This window comes from Penicillium riverlandense, assembly GCF_028828495.1.
Source record: "Penicillium riverlandense strain IBT 135883 chromosome Unknown utg000011l_segment0_segment0, whole genome shotgun sequence".
Lineage (NCBI taxonomy): Eukaryota > Fungi > Ascomycota > Eurotiomycetes > Eurotiales > Aspergillaceae > Penicillium > Penicillium riverlandense.
This window is the reverse complement of record NW_026643201.1, coordinates 974,703-994,285: the sequence shown is the minus strand read 5'-3', so window position 1 is coordinate 994,285 and position 19,583 is coordinate 974,703. Positions and strand designations below refer to the sequence as shown.

Genomic DNA, 19,583 nt, shown 5'->3' with positions numbered 1-19,583 from the left:
ATTCGGCATTGCACAGCGGTTCTGGAGATGTTGCCTCACTTCCCTCTGCCGGGAGTATAGATATAGATATAGAAAATGAGGGAGAAAGATGAAGAAGAGAAGGAAGAAGAGTTCGGACGCGGGAGGAAGTTGCTGGCGACGGCAGCGACCCAGATCGTTCCTTCCTCATATCGTTACCGCGGCGGACAGCGACAACGGAAGAGAAATAGTGTTAGATCCTATTGTTTGAACGCCTATTGTTTGAACGCCTATTGTTTGAACGCCTATTGTTTGAACGCCTATTGTTTGGACGCCTATTGTTTGAACTCCTAATCCTAAGCCTTTCATAATACATCATTGACCCCAGAGTTCAGCGGCGCCTTCTCCTCGAGGGCCCCGGAGCGTATTCGGACTCGGTGCTGTCGTCCTGGTCTTCATCGGTGGTGTCCTCGAGCTCAATAGTCTCTTTGTCAATTGCCTGGACTTGCGATGGGCCAGCGACATGGCTTCGATCATCTAGGTGATGGTCTTCCACGATCAATGGATTATCCACAGCGTCGTCATCCTCACCTGGAAGAAGAAATCCCCCACCGTGGTCTATAGGGTTTTTGTCTTTGTCGTCACCCTCGTCTTCCTCATGGATCTCAGCTCGGCTGCTATTCCGATTGGCAAACGGATTATGTGCATCACGCTCCCGGTCCTTGGCAGAATCACCACCACCATACTCCTCACGAACACGCTCAACAATGCGTAACCCAAACAAGAACTTGCGCCAGGTCTGCAAGATCTTCTTCTCGGCCTTGAGCTGCTCACGCTTCTGTCTCTCCGCAGCATCCACGCGCCAGGCATCTTTCAGCAGTGACTCGTTCTCAGCGGCGACAACAACACCTTGGATCACGGGTACGGCCATCTTCGACCCAAACTCAAACCCCGTCACGGCCTCCGCATAGTCGATCCCCAGCTTCTTGCAGACTCGCACAGTTCCCGGCCAGGGAACATGCGCGGCGCCCTGTGGCACCATGCTCGGCACGAAACAGTCGATATTCCCGTAGTCGTTTTTGGGGATGATTCCGTCCTGAATCGGGGGCGGGATGATGTATTCGGTCTGGTCGCGCGCGTACAGTCCCTGTAGGGGTTTCTTACCTGTCTCACGCTCTAGCTCATCGACTTCGCGTTTGCGGATGAGTGTCACGGCCCGGATGGGTACTCGCTTGAGAGGCACTGCGCCTGTGCAGACCTGGCGTCCTTCCTTGTGCCAGCTTTCTGCAGACATACACTTCACCACGTCGGCGCGTCGATAGACCGGTTCTTCTTTGGCCCGGGCGCCTTTGCCGGCGATGAAGGTGCGGACGGACTCGGCTCCAGGTCGCAGAGCTTCCTCGCGGCGGAGGAATCGTTCAAGCACGAACTCGGTGGATGTGCGTAGGCTCTGTAGCGTGTCACCTGGCTGTGCGGGTTTCTTTTTCTCTTGTTGTTTGCGTTGCAAGTCCCGGCTGTCTTCAATATCATCTACCGCAGTTCTGTTGTCTGGGTGTCGTGCGTATCCGCGCATCGTCACTCGGAACCAATCGTATTCAAAGTACTGGCCCCGGCGGCCAGGAATGGGGATCTTCTCCACGGGCATCCGAAATCCCTTGGTCTTGCCGGGCCATGTCCGTCGTCGTAGATACCGTGTCGTAACATCCTTGGCGGTCCCATCAGCGGAGTGTGCTACCACATAGCAAATTACCTGTTTCGCTCTCTCGGCCTTAGCGCCGCGCGGTTCGAACGCGGCCTGAAATTCTGGAGTAGTTGCCACAGGGTTGGAGAGGACCAACGGGTCGACAGGGATGATTTCGTGAGTGACCGGTGATGCGACTTCCGTCCAGTAGATGGGAAACGGCAGGTCCTGGTCGTATCGACAGGGTTGTTTTTTGCTTGGTGGCTGTTTCTGTTCGGAATCACTGTCCGACCCTTCAGGCACCGATTCACTCTGAGGACCTTCCTCTTTGGGGGGGGTGTAGATCTCGGCTTTGGTCCAGCCGAACCCCAATGGCTGCAGACTGCCAACCAGTCTCGCTTCAATGCCCAGCGCCCGGATGAGGGCGGTGAAGAGCTGAGCACCCACATCCCGTGAGCCCTGCATATGCTCCGCGGCGGAGCGGAACTCATCGACGCCGCAAATGCGTTCTCCGTGCTGCTCCGGGTCGTGTTCTTCCTGGCGAAACGCAGAGAGGATGGCTTCAAGGGAGGCAACCGGTCTGTACCCATGTTTGCGTAAACCCGGCGCAGTAATGCAGAATTGCTTCTTCCAGTACGCGACCAGCACCTTCAAAAGAGGGATGATGGGATCTCCCCGACTCATATCCGGCTGTCCAGGCTCTAACCTCTCCGAGTCTTCGCCCCAATCTTTGTTCTTTTGAGCCTTTTTGCCTTTCTTCTTGCCCTTGGGTTCTGGCTTGGGCTCTGGCAGTTCGAGTCCGGATGCAATGCGCCATTTTTTGACCTCTTTGTGGATTCCATCTGGCAGCTTGCGACGTAGAATATCGTGAACCTCGGCGTCATTGGTCCATGCGTTGCGAATCGCATTATGGAAGAGCAAGCATTGGACATGCATGCAATGACTCTGAATGCGGATCTGCCGCTCGATCTTGGTCGGCCCTTTCTTGCTGTCTAGGAGGTCGACCGTCTGCACGTCGTTCTTGTCCAGAGTCAGCTCGAGATCCTGGAGCTCCGGACCTGACGTTGCGGGTGTCGTCGCGCTCGTGGTCTTGGTGTCTATAGCATCCTCCCAGTCGATGTCCTCCTCCTCTGAATCTTTGTCATGGTGATCAAGCTCCTCGGGCGCGTCGCTCAGCGAGGAGTCTGAATCGGAGTCCGCATCGGATTCGGGGATGACAGGTGTAGGCTGGTCCTGGTCGTCCGGCCGGAGACGCTTGGCCGGGGGCGGATCCTCAGAGGAGAAGCGCTTGCGAGGGACGAACGGCGGCATGCGCAAGTGGGGGTGGAAGGAAGTGTTGGAGACGGAAGGGAAGGCGGAGATGCGCGATGGGGAAGAATGACATCAGCCGTAGAATGTGCAATAGATTCAACAACAATAGATCGAATCAGATTAAAACTATGGTAGTATAATAGAATACACTCCTTAATATTTATTATAATTGTTAATTTGTCATGTTAGATACTTAACGTTATAATTGCATGAGGCTATCTTGGGCTTCAAAATACTTCTTCGGCCAGAAAGCTTGCTCGAAAAGCAAAAAAGAATCGACCGACGCAGGGCTCGAACCTGCGATCTCCCGCATCGGAAACGGACGCCTTACCACTAGGCCAGTCGGCCGAAGAGTGAAAGAATTCAGCGAGCAATTTCTGAAGTCCTAGAGAAATTTTAGAGCGAGATGTTGCGTACCCAAGGAGAAACGCTGATATGGACGCGGAGATCCGGTATACTTTATATTAATGTTAATTTTTTGGTATCTACGTATTCTGTAGTCATTAATGCATAATGTAAATTAATTTCATGATCTGTAATAGCGTGGTTGTTGAATAACACAAAATGGTTATATGGGTGGAATCAGAAATATATTTTGGGGACGATGTCTGCAGGAACTCAAGTCCGAGTACACAAGCAGAATTGAAACAAAAAAAAAAAAAAAAAAAAAAATGAACTACCACCTAGTGTATTGAAGGTCAAGATATATGTTTTCTCAGTCTTCGCCAGGCTTGCAACTACTAAATTTCCAATACCCAATGTTCACCCTTTTAGTTATGTTAGCAGAGATAGAGATATATTATCAAGAATTCATGTTGGCCGTGTAGAACTAGTCTACCTTGATCCTTTCCTTAATCTAATACCTAGCCATATCAACGTATCGAAGTTTTGTATACAACTGGCGGGTATCCTTAGTGACGAGGTCAACTGTCTATTGATTATCACAGGCGATTTGAGCCATGTTTCCATCAGATATTCTAAGGCTGTTAAGTAATTGCTTCTACTAAATGGCTATCTTAGATACTTCGGATAGAGCTAAAATTTTGCTTCAATTGTCGATGTCGATGCCGTGCGTTGTTTGGATGCCTTCCATTCGATTGGTCCCCGTATAGTTGGTTGAGGAACCCATAGGAGCTCTCCCAATCTAAATTGTCGGTCAACGATGCATCACTAAAAATATTGACAGCATGCGTAATGTCAGGTGGCCACCATACTATAGGGCTGGGCCACACGGATACTTCAAGGTTTGGTTAAATGCGTATATTGAGACTCTACTTGGTTTCTTTCCGTGGATAAGAAGAGCTGCTTCATATTCTGAAATTTCACTATCATAGTACAAAAAACCCCCCACTCTCCCTTTTTGCTTTCCCTGACTCCATCTGAACTTCATCGATAAGAGGCTCTCACATGCTGGTTGGCATTGGGGACATCGATTTCTTTTTTCAACCACGCAAGATCAGCTTTACGCACATAAACCAGACGGTTGCCATCCTTGTGCTTCTTCACCAGCCTGCCCCAGGCCTGTGTCCCTTGGCCTCCAGATACACCTGATCCCCTATCCGTGATGATCGTACCCATGGTTTCATGACCCACGATTATGAGTCCATCTCGAGCGCGGCTGAGGCTCACACACTGTCGATTGCGATCGGTTATGAACCCCATGCCCCACGGGTGTCCCGGCCGAGTCGTTGACAAGACGACGTAGGGGCTTTCCGCCCCCTGAGCAGCATCAACACTAGATATGCGGATGTTCTTATGCCCTAGCTTCTCATGGATGAGTTTGCGCAAGAGGTTCCTTTCCTCACTGTAAAAGGAAAGGATAAGGATGGATGTCTGTTTGCAGCCTTTTTCCATGAAATTTGTAACAAGACGGGCGATGATTTGAATGTAATCAGGGTTGAACACCGAAGTCCCGTTCCTCTGTTTCCATAGGGCTGAGTTCTCGACCGACAGGAAGTAGGAGGTGCCTCGCGCACATTGGGGGAAGAGTTCAGTCACGAAATCTGCAAACCTCTGCATGTTTGGCCTATCAATGCAGGAAAGATCGGTTGTCAGCCTCCCTTCGTAATATTCAGCATTAACGAAGTCGCAGATGTCCTTAGCCATGCGATACTGAACACGGAGGGAGACGGTTGAAACCCCGGAATCGAGCATCCGCTCGAATAGCGACATCTTGTCCGCGTTGTAACACTCGTTTTGGCCTGCAGAGAGCACGATCGGTGGCAGCTGTCTTTTATCCCCACTCAGTATCACCTTGGTGAGGTTTGCATAATTCCTCATGATAGGAATCAGGCAGGTCTGCTCCGTTATCTGTGAAGCTTCCTCCACAAGTACGATCTCTGGTTGGAAAGAACACAGCGACTTTCGACCGGCAGTGGATGCGGTGCACAGCACCACCTTGGCCTTCTTCAAATAGAACTCTTGTAGCGCTAGCCACCATTTCCTGTAGTTCTCCACATGCCGTTTGTGAAGAGTTTGACTCTCATCGTCGCTCGTTTCCCCACGTACCGCTGTGGCTAGTTCATCCTCGTAGTCTGCGGTCTCCCAAAAAGTCTGTGCCTCTCGGCGCAAGAGCTCCTGATAAGTAAGGAATTGAAGAATCAGCATCGACTCCTCGTCCAGCTCGGGCTGCCTAAGGCGACCGGTTCTCACAGCGTTCTCGATGCGCTGAAGAATCCGATTCCCAAGTGAGAACTCGCGATCGGCAGGCGTCATTGCTCTGAGTGCCGACACAAATGCGGTGTGCAGCTCTTTTGGGAATCCACGCTCTATGAGGTCCCTTTCAACCTCGTAGAACTTGGCATCCGCTCTGGGATCCCCCCAGGTTGCCTCGGGTTGCTCTGGGTCTTCATCCAGTAGCGGAGACATCTGCATTTCGGCGGACTCACGGAAATCGGTATCCAATCGGTATACGCTACTGTCTGTGGAGTTGTTGATCTTCAGGATGCTCCTGATACGGTCTGTAATCACATCCAGACCATAATTGGATCCACACACAATCAAGATGGGCTTCCCGTGTTGATGGCAATATTGTGCGATTACCGCAGACACCATCGTCTTCCCTGTGCCGGGAGGTGCCTCAACCAGTCCCATAAAATCCCGAAAAGATGTCTGGGCGTTCAGGGCAGAGCGGACTGCCCGGATCTGTTCTGCATTCAGGGTTCCCTCAGACTGTAGTTCACGCAAGAAGGTTTCGGCTTGGTCGTCAACTTCCAACTCAGGCGGCAGATGAAGTTTGATGTTTTTGTTTTGGTGGCCGAGTAACAGCTGCTTCATTTTGTTGCCTCTGGGGATTTTGAGGTGAGTATTCCCGTACATGGCGTACCTGATAGCCTTTCGCGCTTGAGCCTTAGCCGCCATTGTGCTTCCAAAGTGAACATCGCCTTCCAGTGTTAGAACTTGTTCAATAGATTCTCGGTCTTGGAGCCGCTTAATCCGTATGAATATGAAGTTCATAGACTGTTCCGTTGTGCGGTTGACTGCCGAGGCCGATATGACGGTACCTATCCATGTTCGGCTCCTGGATGACCCTGTCATCTGTAGGAAGGTTTTCTCGACAGGGTTAATCTCCACTGGCGTGCCGGGTTCTGGGAGAGGAAGGATCTGCTCTAGGTTGATGTTCTCGTTGTGTAGCGTATTCACCTCCAGAGCAGCGTAATACCAATCGGACGATCCGCCTTGCTGGGCACTGGATCCTGGTATGGGGTGTAGATTGAATTTGTACCGTCTGTTGAATTGGCTCACGTAGACCACCCCCTCTGCGGCGGCCTCCCGAAGCAGGCCGATCATCTTCAGTACCTCGTATTCCCTTTCATTGACGAATGTTAAAGGGGCGTATGTGGTGAAGCACAACAGTTCCATTCGCGGTTCGTACATCATGTCGCCGCTGGGGGCATTTGGCCAACCCACTCTTCTTTTCCGATGATGCATTTCGATGATTTTGTCAGAGACTTCTGGAATGTCGTCCATCACCGAAAATTTGTCACCTGCCAGAATGTATGAGCAGTTGTAATAGGGGTATGGGGGTGGTGTTGGGTTCGGCATCGCAGAGAATGCATTCCAGCTCTCCGAAAGATGCGATCGACCAGTCGTAATAACCCTGATGGAATGCCCGCGTTGGCCGAGTTCATGGAACTTTTCCACCATCTTCCTCTGTTCGCCATCAAGCGATTCAAGGGCATGTGTTGGAAGATCGTGATTGAGGCAATGAGGGCCATTTTTCCACGTCCAGGTGATGGTGTATGCTTCATTCTCCTTCTTGCCTCGACAGAGGGCGGCCTTCTCCTGGTCAAGCAAGATCTTGGAAATCTCGACCTTCGATAGTCTTGCCGAGAATGTCAATGGTTTCCGAGTATCCACATTGGAGGCGGGATCTCGTTCGTTCCAATTGCTTTCCCCGTCCCATGCCGTCCATACCATTGTGAGCCTAGGTGTAAAATCGTCGCGTACTTTCAGAACGAGATCCAAGTGGAAATGCGGAATCTCTGCTCCTCCTCGCATTGAGAATTCGAGGTGTGCATTTTGAATCGAGGCAATCTTCTCAAATGAAGTCAAGCCATGGGCTTTAAAGAGCACACCGCACCGAAAGCGTTCGAACGCCGATTGGTATGTATGGAGGGAAAGCTGATTAGCCCTGAATCCGCGAATGATGCGGCCCTTTTTTCTGTGGGTGTTGGAATCCACACCCGTGTGGGCATTGTACCATTGCATGTTCGGGGGGAATTTCGTCAGGGCGCTCGTACAATCCACTTTCCCAGTCGAAGCCATAGAGAAGAAATGATAGGGTAAACAGAAGCCGCTGAATAGCCAGTTAGCAACGGAATAACAGAACTTTACCAGTGGGGCATTGCACTTACCTGTCGCTGTTGTTGAAGAAGAAGGAAATCGGGATAGTTGTAAGTGAGTTGAGAGCCGCCCCTACTGTAGCCGGCTGAGAGCGAGATCGTGAGGATATGAATGACCGGGGTTGGCAGACAACTGTCTGCGACAAGATGGCAGTAGTGAGGATTGGATATGACCCTTGGGAGAGTGAGACAGACCTCAAGAGAGGGGGGGGGCAATAGAGAAGATCGTGAGGGGAGGAACGTTGGTGTGGAGAGAGGGGAAGAGGACGAGAAAGAGGGAAGAGAGAGGGATTTAAATAGAGCAAACAGAAGGAGAGGAAGTGAGCATGAGGTCTCGAAGGCAGCAATGGGGGTGCAATGGTAGTGAATGATACAATAGTAACAAACAGTTCAATGGAAGTGAATTAGACAATAGTTTGTTACCTAAAAAACATTGATGATATTGATGCTTGAGTGTTAGCGCCTATCTTCCATTTGAGGTCACTTAGTTACAATGCTCACAGGCCTGTGTACTTTCTTTCCCGTTTGTCTATTGTTCCAGGCAGGTGTTTGGGTTGTTTGTCGCTCCAAGGCTAGGCATATAACCATCCACCTCTGCTCTTTCCCCTTTGCCTTCTTCATCCTCTCCCTTCATCCTCTCTCTTCTGCCATAACCCCGTCCAAATAGGCAAACGGTGGACTCCGGCTTTTACACTGCTTCTTTATTTATATATTCACGTTCCTTTCTGGTTTACGACGGGATCGAGGAAGCTTTAGTGGCTCCAACATGCCCCTCAGAATGTATGTCAATACTTCGCTTTCCATTCGAAAGCAACAGCTGAGCCGTCATCCACAAGATATACTCTCATTCTTATCCCCCACCATGGTCAAGCGGAAAGCACACTCCAAGCAGAGTGAAGGTCGCGTCACGTTCCTGAACGTTCAGTTCACCACGGGTGAGTCGCCGAGACCACGGGCCTATAGGGTCAGCGGTACTAGTTCCCACAATCTAAGCATTGATAGATTTTACAAGCCTCGCATCATCGCAGTACACATCTTGGTCGGATCGTATCGTTTCGCTATGATGCTCGCACCATGGGTACGATGCTCTAGAGATTCCGGTCTAAGACCATGTGGGTAGCTCACGAGCACCACAAGCATCCGGAAGTCAGGGAAGAGAGAGGGCAGAGACGGCATATTATATGCAAACACTGTGGAAAGCCTTACTGTCTGGTGGACGCTCAGAGACGTTATGAGACAAGCTATTCAGAGAACTCTAAGCGTCCCGTGGATCCGTGAAAGGTTCGATAACGCCACGAAGACCTACTTGCAGTTGGACGCGAAAAATGCCCTGCGTCGGCCACGAATTTATTCGGATAACCCGGTGATCTACCACCGTAAAATCTACTGCCGATATGGTCGTTGCAAGACAACGACAATAGAAAGACAGTCACGGACTTGCATACAGAGCATCCTCGGCTACTGTGGGACAACAACGTCGGAGACCCCATAGCTCGATTAGCGGGAGGATCAGCGTGCGGACGATTCACAGACGTCAGCTATGTTTTATTGTTGAAAACTTGTAAAGCGATTGTTGCAATCCGAAGAATCGCAAGCCCTAAATGATGTTACTAAAAGAACAAACCTTTCTTTTGCCCTCATACCATCGTTCTATCTACATCTTTTCTGAGTTCTACTATCTCAAAGCGATGGCACTGCTGAAATACGTATCACCGGCCATCATTACCCGCTGCAAGCTTTCAATAACCTTGTGGCACTCAACAAGGAAGCCAGCATTTCAAGGCAGCATGAAATAGCTTCGATGCCACGCGCGCTACACGCGACGGACCTGTCATCGTCGCTGACGTCAAAGCAACGAAACTTGTCGATCTCTATGAAATCGCAAGCCAAATCTCTTTTCTGGTAGCTTATGAACGCTTTGACATTCTGGGCCAAACTCCGCCGACGGGGCCTAACGGCAAGAAGGATCTCCGCAACCGATATTGGAGGGCAACGGGGTCTCGACTGAAAATCTGGGACGAAGAAGGTCGTGACACTGGACAGGAAGAGGAGAAGAGCAACGACGACTCGGAAGAGGACGCGGAGTAAATTCTACCTTTCCACTTTTATTGCTTTTTTCCTATGCATTGATTCAAGGGGTGGCAGCTCTGGCTTCTTTCTTTGTGCCCTCCTAATTGCTTTTTTCTCAAGCCAGTTTTCTTATCCGAGGAAAAGGCCTAGGATTAGGAGTTACAGCAACAGGATCTAACATGGATATTTCTCTTACTTGATTTTATTTCATTATCAACAAGACCCTGAATTATTCATTCGCACAGACTAACTCCCCACTTCTTCCCAAACCAGCCCTTCATCTCCCAACATCTCCGATCCCAAGGCAGCCGTTCCCCGTCCAATTTCATCGTCAGCGCGTGCCTAACATAAATATCCAACTTGAAATCCCACAGATCAAAAACCTGCGGCATAGCAAACGCCAACATGATAACCCTCTCCCTAAGCAAAGGCAACGGAATGAGATCCAAACTAGCATGGTGCGGAACAAGAATCTGGGCCATTGTCGGCTGTAGATGGATGGGGATGGACTGATTCAAGGTTGACGCTACTAGTTCCTGGGGGTTATCTGTTGGGGAGATAGCCCGGAAGAAGGGGGACATGTAGGTCTTGCGGCAAGTCATGAGTTTGTGAATATCAAACCCGAGACAGAGAGCGTTATTCAGCATTGCTAACAGAGTTTTGGAGTGTGGCGTTTGGAGCGTGTTTAGCATTGGGTCGGCGTTGAGGACGTGCAGGGTGTCTTTAAGTTGGAGGGTTCGGAGGGAGTTGATGACTAGAGTGCTATAGGAGGTCGACGCGGAGGGGGTTACGTTGATGAGTTGTTGACCTAGAGTAATTGAGGTTATTGGTATATATTGAAGAGAGTATAGTTAGTTAGGTCCGTAACTAACCTTCTTCCGAACGGAGGAATACGCTCAAGGCACTTGGTGAATCATCATCGACGAGAGCCTCCGGGCTGGAACCATCGAGGTCTTTCTCCGTGAGAGAGCTATTATTCTCCGATGACGACTCCTTGTCCTCGGGACTATAGTATAATTCAGGAACCGGGCGGTCATTAATATTCTGCGGCTCAGCAGCATGCGAGCCATTTCGATTCGGAGCATGCTGCCGATCCGTCATATAACCATAATGCACCGGAGAAGTAGAAGTAGGAGTCGGACCCGTTGACTTCGGCGCAAGGCGAATTGGTTTATGATTGCCTTTCACGGCAATCTTCTTCTGCTCTCTCTGTCTTTGTCCTGGGCCAAACCATCAGTCTGCGTTCCAAGTGAGGGGATGAGAATCCTACTCCACGCGCGCTGTGCAGCCCGATTCTGGTCTCTGCGGGCTTGGGTGAGAACCCGCTTCTTTGGCTCAGCGACAGGCATTATGTGTATGTATTATGGGCTCAAGTCCAATGGATAAATGGCTTATGGTCCTGGGGCCCCGAAGAACAAGAGGCCGGCCGAAGTGGCGACGCCTAAAATCCGCTAAGGCCGAGCTACCGAGCCAAGATATTTGCTTACGATCGGCCGGCCTATCAGACGGCGCTAACTATGAAGTCAGTAGAAGTATATAATAAAATGTAGGGCACGGCGTCATCGGAGCTCAGAACCCCTTCACTTCAATTCAATTATTATTGCTACATACTCAAGTCACCATACCATGTCCACCAAGAAAATCATCGCCATCGTCGGCGCCACGGGCACCCAAGGCTCCTCAGTCGTCCACACATTCCTAGATCTGCCCAATTGGCACGTCCGCGCTCTCACACGCTCGCCAACTTCCGAAAAGGCACAAACCCTGGCCGCCAAGGGCGCGGAGGTAATCCAAGCCGACCTAAACGACCTAGACTCTCTCTCTCGCGCCTTCAAAGACGCACACGCCATCTTCCTGAACACCGACTTCTGGGAACCTTTCCGCGCCGCGCTGGCATCAGGGAAGGACAGCGAGACGGCCTGCAAAATCGGGTACGACACCGAAGTGACAAATGGCAAAAATGCCATCTCCGCCGCGGCGAACGTCCCCACGCTCGAACGATTCATCTACTCGGCCCTGGGACCGATGAACCGCGCTTCGGGCGGGAAGTATCCACACTCACACCACTGGGAGACGAAGGCGTTCCTGGTAGACTATATCAATGACCAGGAGAAGGAGCTGGCGGCGAAAACCTCGTTTATCTATATCGGCGCATATCTGCTCAACCAGTTCTTGTACCCCAAGCCAAGGAAAGAATCCGGCGGGGCTTATGCGATGGTTATGCCAGCCAGTAAGCAGATGCGGATGCCGATTATCGATACTGCGAGGTCGACGGGTCCGTTCGTGCGCGCTTTGATTGAGGATGAGACGCCGCGGACGAAACTGCTGGCGTACGATGAGTATCTCACGATCGAGCAGGTCATCGAAGTTTGGGAGAAGGTTACGGGGAAGAAGGCTGCCTTCGTGCAGATGGGTCTGCAGGAACTACATGCGATGTCAGGTGTGCCGCTGGAGGTTCTGTATGGGCCTGCATTTGTGGATGAGTTTGGGTATTGTGGTGGAATTGACGGGGTGATTGAGCCGGCGCAGTTGAAGGCTAAAGTGAATGTGAAGACGTTTGAGGAGTCGATTAGGGGGTTGGATATGGATTTTTTGCTAGGACTTCAGGGTAAATAGGAGGTGGTATAGTTCAATGCATTCATTATTCTATGTGCAACCCCAATTCTAACCCGTTGGCCGCGCAGCAGTCAAAGGCGAATCAAGAGTCCCCCAGTCAGAGCTCCCATAGTCTAGCTCAAACTCTTCCTCTGGCGTGGAGCCCACATGCACCGCCGGCGATGAGATAGGACTAAGCGCCACGCGAGGCCGAGACTTGAAGACGCTTGCATAGTCAACATCTTCTTCGAGGAGCTTGTCCTTCGGCGTAGAGGCGCCAGACCGGGAGACCTCTGCTGGCGATGACTTTCGCGGCGTCTGGAATTGGTTGACCGGGAAAGAAGGTCGTGGGACCCGGCGTTTTCGGGCGTGCGGTTCTTGTGGAGGGAGTGATGGGAGTAGAGACATTGATTTGCGGGTACGTTCGACAAGGCTGTAGTTGGAGTTGGGCGGTTTGACGGGTTCCTGATCGGAGTGGTCGGAGGGAGAATGGCCGGGGTCGAGGTGAACGATTGGCACCTCGGATTGAGTGGACGATCCGTGGTCTGGAGAGTTTGCCATCTCAGGTGGACTTGAAGCTGGATCATCTTCTGCCACGGGGGATGATACTGCAGGGCGGGTAGGCTCCGTGAGATCCTGGAGCGGTTCTTCCACATAGTTCATAGCTTCCGCTAGTGGAGGAGTTGGTACACGATGCGATTTGCCGCTGATGTGAGAGATGGCTTCATTCACAGACGAAATCAGAGACTGATCTGAGTCTGTCAACACCCGTCGTCGATCCGTGGGCTGCCGGCCAGTCTTTGATAGACTTGCAACCGTAAGAGACTGATGGTCCCGAAAAAGTAATTGTGGTTCTTTGGGAACGGCATCTGTGGTTCTTGCACTGGCATTCTGTTCCTGTCGGATCGAATCATTGTACGCATGCCACTTGCGCAATCGATTTCGCTGTCGCAACACCCGGGCCTCCAGATCCATCACCAGATCTTGTTTCAGGTTGCCACTCAGACCCTCCGCAGTGGAACCCGTTGCACGCGCCCAAGCCTCCGAGAAAGGAAGTTCCAGGAAAGCATCAGTGCTGCTTTGCGCTCCTCCCTCCAGCAGAGCACTCGCCCATTCCTCACTTCCCAGCCAGTTCGCCCGCAGCTCACGCTCCAGACCCTCCGAATTCGCATGTTCAGCACCATGTACAGGCAGCGTTTCCGCACGCTGGGCAAGTTCAACTTTCTTCGCATCAAGCAACCGCGAGAACTGCTCATATACCTCCCGCACACGCGCGCGGTGCTCCCCCACCGACCCCAGAGACACTTGGTGAGCAAGAATGAGCGGCACAAGATTCTGATAGTCTGCCGGGGAGATATTTGTAGCTGTAGCCAAGTTCAAGGCGGGAGTCTGGAAGGTCTCCTCGACGGAGCCCGCCATGACTTTGCGCAGAACGACCGTCGAAAAGACGGCCAGGAGCTCGTCGAATTTTTCGCCCTTGCAATCATCCAGCATGGTCTTACGGAGAGTAACCTCACGCCCGAGCTCGCCATTTTTCTTTAATTCGGACAGGACCCGGAAGAGGGCTGCGCGGAGGTTGACGGATTGGAGGGGTTCGAGAGGAGGGAAGAAGGGCCGGAGTTTCTATTTGGTCGGTTAATATGTTTCTTTGCTGCGCACACAATTTTCAGGAATATACATTCTGCGTCTCCTCCAAATCCCAGATAGCAAACAAGTGGAACAGAGCCCATTCTACTAGACGGATGCGCTGTCGGTGGTTCTGGGAGGACGGGGACAGCGTTCGCAGGCTGATGCCGGGCCAGTCGGGCTGTTGGTCGAGCTGTAGTAACCGAAGGTTGCGAACAAAAACCGTCAGATGCGAGGGAGGTGACCAGTTCAGCGGCTTTGGCCTGGCCCTGGAGGCAGCCATGGCGGTTAACAATTATTCAATGGGGAAAGATAGATTGGGTAGATATTGGGGTAAACAATGTGTTTGCACTGTTTGTTCTTCCCAACCTATCTCTTCCCAAAACAACTCTTCCTTGCCTCATGTTCAGGACAACCGCCGCCATGGGCTCCAACGACCAGTCTCAGTCTCCTTGGACCCCCCAGACTGGTAAGAATCTCCATAATTGCCCAGACCCTGTCACTAATGTCCTGCCCAACAATAAGTGCTAGCCACACTCCCCACCCCACTAGAAGAGAACTCCACCTCGCCCCTCCCCTTCTTCCACCTGCTCGAGCGCCTCAAGACCACCAAGCGCGAAGGATGGCGACGGTTCGGGATCGCGAACGGCGAATCCATCTCCGACCATATGTACCGCATGTCCATAATGACGATGATGGCCCCGCCGTCACTCGCCGCGCGCCTGAACATCCCGCACTGCACGAAGATGGCTCTGATCCACGACATGGCCGAGTCGCTCGTGGGCGATATCACGCCCGTCGATAAGGACGTTACCAAGGCCGAGAAGGCGCGCCGCGAGGCGGCCGTCATGGACTATATTACTTCCACTCTGCTGGGCAATGTGCCTGGCGGGCCATTGTCCGGCGCGGAAATCAAGCGCGTCTTCCAGGAGTATGAGGATAACGAGACGCTTGAGGCGTGTTTCGTGCATGATATCGATAAGATGGAGCTGCTGTTGCAGATGATTGAGTACGAGCGCTCCCACCACGTCGACCTGTCTGAGTTCGAGCATGTCGCCCGCCGCATCCAGCTGCCTGAGATCCAGGCCTGGGCGGCAGACGTGGTGCGCGAGCGTGGAAAGCAACCTGTGGGAACGGGCAATGGCAATGGAACTGCCTGATCTTTTTTCTTTTTGTGGCGTTTGTTTTTTTGGATTGGCCTTTTGGTGATCAGGGTTCTTCTAGATACCACGATAGAGAGCAAGAGCGCAGGCTCACGGTGTCACGGCTGTGACAAGGAATACATACATGACACGACGGATGATCATGATCATGATCTACTCTATGAAGATAATATAATAGATTGTAAATCAATCACTCAATCAACCGGCTCCTTCTCCATCTCCCTCGCAAGCATCTCCGCCTCGGCACGCATCTCCTGCTCCCCACGCGGTTTCCGCCCCTCATTATCAACAGCAGGAAACCTCGACCTACTCCGAACCCCTTCCTCGGCTTCATCCGCAGAAGTATCCGCGCCAGCATCCCTCAAAGCCCGCGCCATATCCCTCTCCTCCTCATCAAGCAAATCATATACGGCATCCATGCCCCCGGCATGATCCAGATCCGCCGCCCGACGCGGGATAATATGCGCATGCACGTGCGGCACGCTCTGTCCAGCATGCACGCCGTCTTGGACGGCGATGTTCAAGCTTGCCGCGCCATAGACTCGCTCGACCATTCGGCCCACGCGCCGGACTGTTAGGAATAGGTCGCTGGTTTCGGTGGGGGAGAGGTCGGCGACGCGGGGGACGATGCGCCGTGGGGAGACGAGGACGTGGCCGGGGAGGATGGGTTTGAGGTTTACCAGGGCGAAGGTGAGTGGTGTTGTGTGGAAGACCTGTTGATTCTCTGTTAACCGTGGCTGCAACGAAGATAACACCCGGAGGGGACTGGTTCCGGGGTCGATGGGTAAATCGATATTTACAGTACCTGGGGAGTGACGAGGAAAGGACCAAAGTGGATGGGCGTAGCGCCCTTAAGGACGGACATGGTGGTGTTAGTTGTTGTGGACATGGGGAGGTGGAAGACGGAGGGTGAACAGGAGATAAGATCTTATCATCGCTATCAAGACAATGGATATCATATTGACGCCTATCCCAGAGAAAGAATATCGTGAGCTATATTACAGTAGATACACATGGAAGGAACCCCTCCTCAAACTAAGACTGTTTGGTATCGGCCTCTGTATCGGCCCTGGTCTCGGGCTGGGTCTCGAGCTCTGCCTTGGGCTCCGGTGCAGATTCGGGTGTTGCTTCAGTCGTAGCATCTGCAGAGGTGACTTCTTCCTTGCTCTCTGCCTCTAAAGGTGTGGGCTCCTCCTCTGGCTCTGTCTCTAGCTTTGTCTCTGGCTCCTGAGGTTCTGGTTCCTCCGAGCTCGTTGGCTCTTCAGATTGCGATGGCTGCTCTTGCGTCTCAGCAGCCGGTTCCTCGGTCTTCTCCTCTAAACCATCTGTGGACTCCGCCGCAGTCTTTTCGACCGGAGACTTCTCAGTCTCCTCACTTTTATTCACATTCTCCGTCTCCGGCGACTCAGACGGCTCCTCCGGGGCTTCCTGCACCGGTGATGGCTTTTGCTGGTTATCATCTTGATCCTCAGCACTCTCGGTAATAGTCGTCACGCGCGATCCCGTCGACGGACTATGCTTGTGTCGTCGTGTAGTGGCGCCGGTACTGATAGATGGGTCCATGTCATCCACGGCCAAATTGACGGGAGTCTCATCATCTTTGCGTAGAATCGTTAATCGTCGGTTATCCATAGTAGATTCTTCGGTGGCAGCAGGCTGAACCGCGTCGGGGCCCTCTGCCTCAGGAGGAATCGTGTAGTTGTCATCCGGGATGAGGTTGTACATGTCGCAGACGGTCTTGAAAAAGACATACAGACCGTCATGGCCCTCAACCTCCCAGAAAACATCCCGGTGTTGGAACCACGCATGCGCGAAGATGCGATACAGTCGGCGGAAGATGTTGGTGAGATGCCTCATGCTGGCCTGCGGGCCGCCTGCAGCCTCGTTGCCCAGCGTCAGCCGGCTAGGGAAGTACTTGGGGGAGGTGAGGGTGTTGGTCGCCCAGTCGAGAGTATGGCAGCAATAATCAATAGCGCAGCATGACTTGGGCGGGTCGTGCACGGCGCAGAGGTACTGCCATTCGGACGCCCGCATTTCGGGGCATGTCTGCGACGAGCAGGGCGGGTTCTCGGCGAAGAAGGCAATGAGGAGGTTGTTGACTTTCATGGTGAGAAAGCGGCACAGTTCGTAGAGCCAGAGGGATCGGTCGACGCCCTCGGGCGGCTCGGCCAGCTGGATCGCGACCTCGCGGGTGATCGCGACTACGGTGTCTGATCCTTCGGGCTTCGTGAAGTGATGGTACAGGGCTTTCAGGTGCTCCTGGAGCTGGAAAGGCGAGTCGAGCTGCGGGAGTCAGTTACAGGATCTGTTATGGGCTGGTCTTCCTTGTCCTACCTGCGACAGCGGAATCAGCGGCGGACCAAACGCCATGTCACCCGCTTTGGTGCCCGGGCGGATCCTGCGCGTCGAGCCATCATCATCACCGGGCGATGAGCCCAGCAAGTTATCAGCGTCTTTGCCAAAGGAATCACCGATGGATGGCGACTGCGGGCCGATCTGAACCTCGGTGAACGGAGGTGGACTGGGGAGGCGCGGGGAGCTGGACGGAGAGACTCCCGCAGCAGTCATTGCGAGAGGAGGCGAAATGAAAAGAAAGTGTGAAAAGGAAAGAAAAAGAACCGGGCCCTGTGGCGGGCGTGGAAGGAATGGAGAACAGGGACAGCCGGAGTGTTTTGTTGATGGGGAGACAGCAATCGAGTGAAGCTGTGATTATATGCTTAGGTAATATTCCAATGTCATTCCAGGTCCGATGCTGGATCGCCTCTTTGGACAATCCTACACCATGGATGACGAGGAGGCACCCCCGGAATTGGTCGATGTGTCTGCACTACCACCAGACCAGCTGTATCGGGGCCTGTCCTTGGAGGAAGACGTTCCCGCAAGTCGAGTACCGATCACCATCGTTACCGGTATATGCGAATCGATCCAACACCCGAATAGATGCTAATACTGTGCGTGCAGGATATCTGGGAGCGGGAAAGACGACCCTGCTGAACTATATTCTCACCGTGAAACATGGCAAGAAGATTGCTGTGATCATGAACGGTTGGTCCCGATATATATCCTCTGCTGGAACCCAAACTAACATAACGCTAGAATTCGGAGACTGTAAGCTGGTGCAATTGGACCTAGAGTATAGCTCTAATACCTCTCTGCTGAATAGCAACGGACATCGAAAAGCCCTTGACCGTGAACGAGGGCGGCCAAGAGGTCACTGAGTGGATGGAGGTGGGCAACGGATGTATCTGCTGCTCCGTCAAGTAGGCCATCTCCTTCTTTACCCCTGTCTCAGTGATTGATTTCATCCTAGAGACTCGGGTGTCATGGCCATCGAATCCCTAATGGAACGCCGCGGCACATTCGACTACATCCTGCTCGAAACAACCGGCCTCGCTGACCCAGGTAACATCGCCCCGCTCTTCTGGATGGACGAGGGCCTCGGCAGCTCGATCTACCTAGACGGGATCGTGACTCTCGTCGACGCAAAGAACATCTTTCATCTGCTGGACGAACCCGCACCGGAAGAAAAAGCCGAAGCCCACGATGCAGGCCAGCAGCACTCCGGCCACGCGCACGCCGGGCCCGTGCTGTCCATGGCGCATATGCAGATCTCGCATGCGGATGTGGTCATCCTCAACAAGGCGGATCTGGTCAGCGCGAAGGAACTAGAGGCTGTAAGGGACCGCGTGGCGGCGATTAACAGCGTCGCGAAGATCCATGTTACGGATCATAGTCAGACGCCGCAGATCGAAGGCGTGGTGCTGGATCTGCATGCGTATGATCATCTAGCGGATTTGGATTTTGGGAAGAAAGGGCATAGCCATATGGACCCGGTGAGCTTTTCTGGTTGTGGGGATTTTTGTTTCTTTTGCTGAGACTTCTAGGCCATCTCCACAATGGCCATTATCACGCCGCCCATTGCTGCAGACAAGGTTCCGCGCGTGGATGAATGGCTGCGCTCTATTCTGTGGGAATCGACATTCCCTGCGACCAGCACGTCTACAGCCCAACCCAACGACTTCGAGATCCATCGGTTGAAGGGGATCCTTGCTCTGGACGACAGGTCATCTAAGATCATCCAGGCGGTCAGGGATGTGTTCGAGATCCGCGATGCAGAGGAAACACCTAGCGGTGAAGACACCGCAACCGCCCAGTGTAAAGTCGTGTTGATTGGTCGCGGGCTGGGATCGAGCGTGGAGCCGTGGCAGGAGAGTTTTGAATCTTTTCTGGCTTAGAAAGAGATGACGATATAACGTATGAAACCCAGCATCGTTACTTGCTGAGCGGGATGGTTTGATGATGAGATGGGCTACCTAGTATCAAATGATGCATTGC

The 19,583-nt window shown here is 52.5% G+C and overlaps 10 protein-coding genes across 10 annotated transcripts; 4 read left to right on the top strand and 6 right to left on the bottom strand.

The window, feature by feature from the left end:
- Positions 1-349: 349 nt before the first annotated feature.
- N7474_011090 (Rad4 family protein) lies at positions 350-2,950 on the bottom strand (the record flags this gene model as incomplete). Its single annotated transcript, XM_057202500.1, has 1 exon — positions 350-2,950. The coding sequence occupies one exon, from the start codon at positions 2,948-2,950 to the stop codon at positions 350-352; it is 2,601 nt and encodes an 866-aa protein (XP_057047784.1).
- Positions 2,951-4,336: 1,386 nt separating this feature from the next.
- Positions 4,337-7,660, bottom strand: N7474_011089 (DEAD/DEAH box helicase; the record flags this gene model as incomplete). The annotated part of the gene is made up of 1 exon (XM_057202499.1): positions 4,337-7,660. The coding sequence occupies one exon, from the start codon at positions 7,658-7,660 to the stop codon at positions 4,337-4,339; it is 3,324 nt and encodes a 1,107-aa protein (XP_057047783.1).
- A 996-nt stretch (positions 7,661-8,656) lies between these two features.
- On the top strand, positions 8,657-9,882 carry N7474_011088 (uncharacterized protein; the record flags this gene model as incomplete). The annotated part of the gene is made up of 3 exons (XM_057202498.1): positions 8,657-8,729; positions 8,788-8,833; positions 9,591-9,882. The coding sequence occupies 3 exons, from the start codon at positions 8,657-8,659 to the stop codon at positions 9,880-9,882; spliced, it is 411 nt and encodes a 136-aa protein (XP_057047782.1).
- Positions 9,883-10,097: 215 nt separating this feature from the next.
- Positions 10,098-11,213, bottom strand: N7474_011087 (bZIP transcription factor; the record flags this gene model as incomplete). Its single annotated transcript, XM_057202497.1, has 3 exons — positions 10,098-10,672; positions 10,737-11,084; positions 11,135-11,213. 3 exons carry the CDS (start codon positions 11,211-11,213, stop codon positions 10,098-10,100), a joined length of 1,002 nt encoding a protein of 333 aa, XP_057047781.1.
- Positions 11,214-11,490: 277 nt separating this feature from the next.
- N7474_011086 (uncharacterized protein) lies at positions 11,491-12,480 on the top strand (the record flags this gene model as incomplete). The annotated part of the gene is made up of 1 exon (XM_057202496.1): positions 11,491-12,480. The coding sequence occupies one exon, from the start codon at positions 11,491-11,493 to the stop codon at positions 12,478-12,480; it is 990 nt and encodes a 329-aa protein (XP_057047780.1).
- A 48-nt stretch (positions 12,481-12,528) lies between these two features.
- N7474_011085 (uncharacterized protein) lies at positions 12,529-14,368 on the bottom strand (the record flags this gene model as incomplete). The annotated part of the gene is made up of 2 exons (XM_057202495.1): positions 12,529-14,082; positions 14,138-14,368. The coding sequence occupies 2 exons, from the start codon at positions 14,366-14,368 to the stop codon at positions 12,529-12,531; spliced, it is 1,785 nt and encodes a 594-aa protein (XP_057047779.1).
- A 140-nt stretch (positions 14,369-14,508) lies between these two features.
- Positions 14,509-15,245, top strand: N7474_011084 (HD domain-containing protein; the record flags this gene model as incomplete). The annotated part of the gene is made up of 2 exons (XM_057202494.1): positions 14,509-14,554; positions 14,611-15,245. The coding sequence occupies 2 exons, from the start codon at positions 14,509-14,511 to the stop codon at positions 15,243-15,245; spliced, it is 681 nt and encodes a 226-aa protein (XP_057047778.1).
- Positions 15,246-15,442: 197 nt separating this feature from the next.
- Positions 15,443-16,113, bottom strand: N7474_011083 (HIT family protein; the record flags this gene model as incomplete). The annotated part of the gene is made up of 2 exons (XM_057202493.1): positions 15,443-15,961; positions 16,054-16,113. 2 exons carry the CDS (start codon positions 16,111-16,113, stop codon positions 15,443-15,445), a joined length of 579 nt encoding a protein of 192 aa, XP_057047777.1.
- Positions 16,114-16,283: 170 nt separating this feature from the next.
- N7474_011082 (Mob1 family protein) lies at positions 16,284-17,816 on the bottom strand (the record flags this gene model as incomplete). The annotated part of the gene is made up of 2 exons (XM_057202492.1): positions 16,284-17,531; positions 17,583-17,816. 2 exons carry the CDS (start codon positions 17,814-17,816, stop codon positions 16,284-16,286), a joined length of 1,482 nt encoding a protein of 493 aa, XP_057047776.1.
- Positions 17,817-18,030: 214 nt separating this feature from the next.
- Positions 18,031-19,483, top strand: N7474_011081 (CobW family GTP-binding protein; the record flags this gene model as incomplete). The annotated part of the gene is made up of 6 exons (XM_057202491.1): positions 18,031-18,157; positions 18,210-18,293; positions 18,345-18,356; positions 18,412-18,508; positions 18,559-19,081; positions 19,133-19,483. 6 exons carry the CDS (start codon positions 18,031-18,033, stop codon positions 19,481-19,483), a joined length of 1,194 nt encoding a protein of 397 aa, XP_057047775.1.
- Between the last annotated feature and the right edge of the window lie 100 nt (positions 19,484-19,583).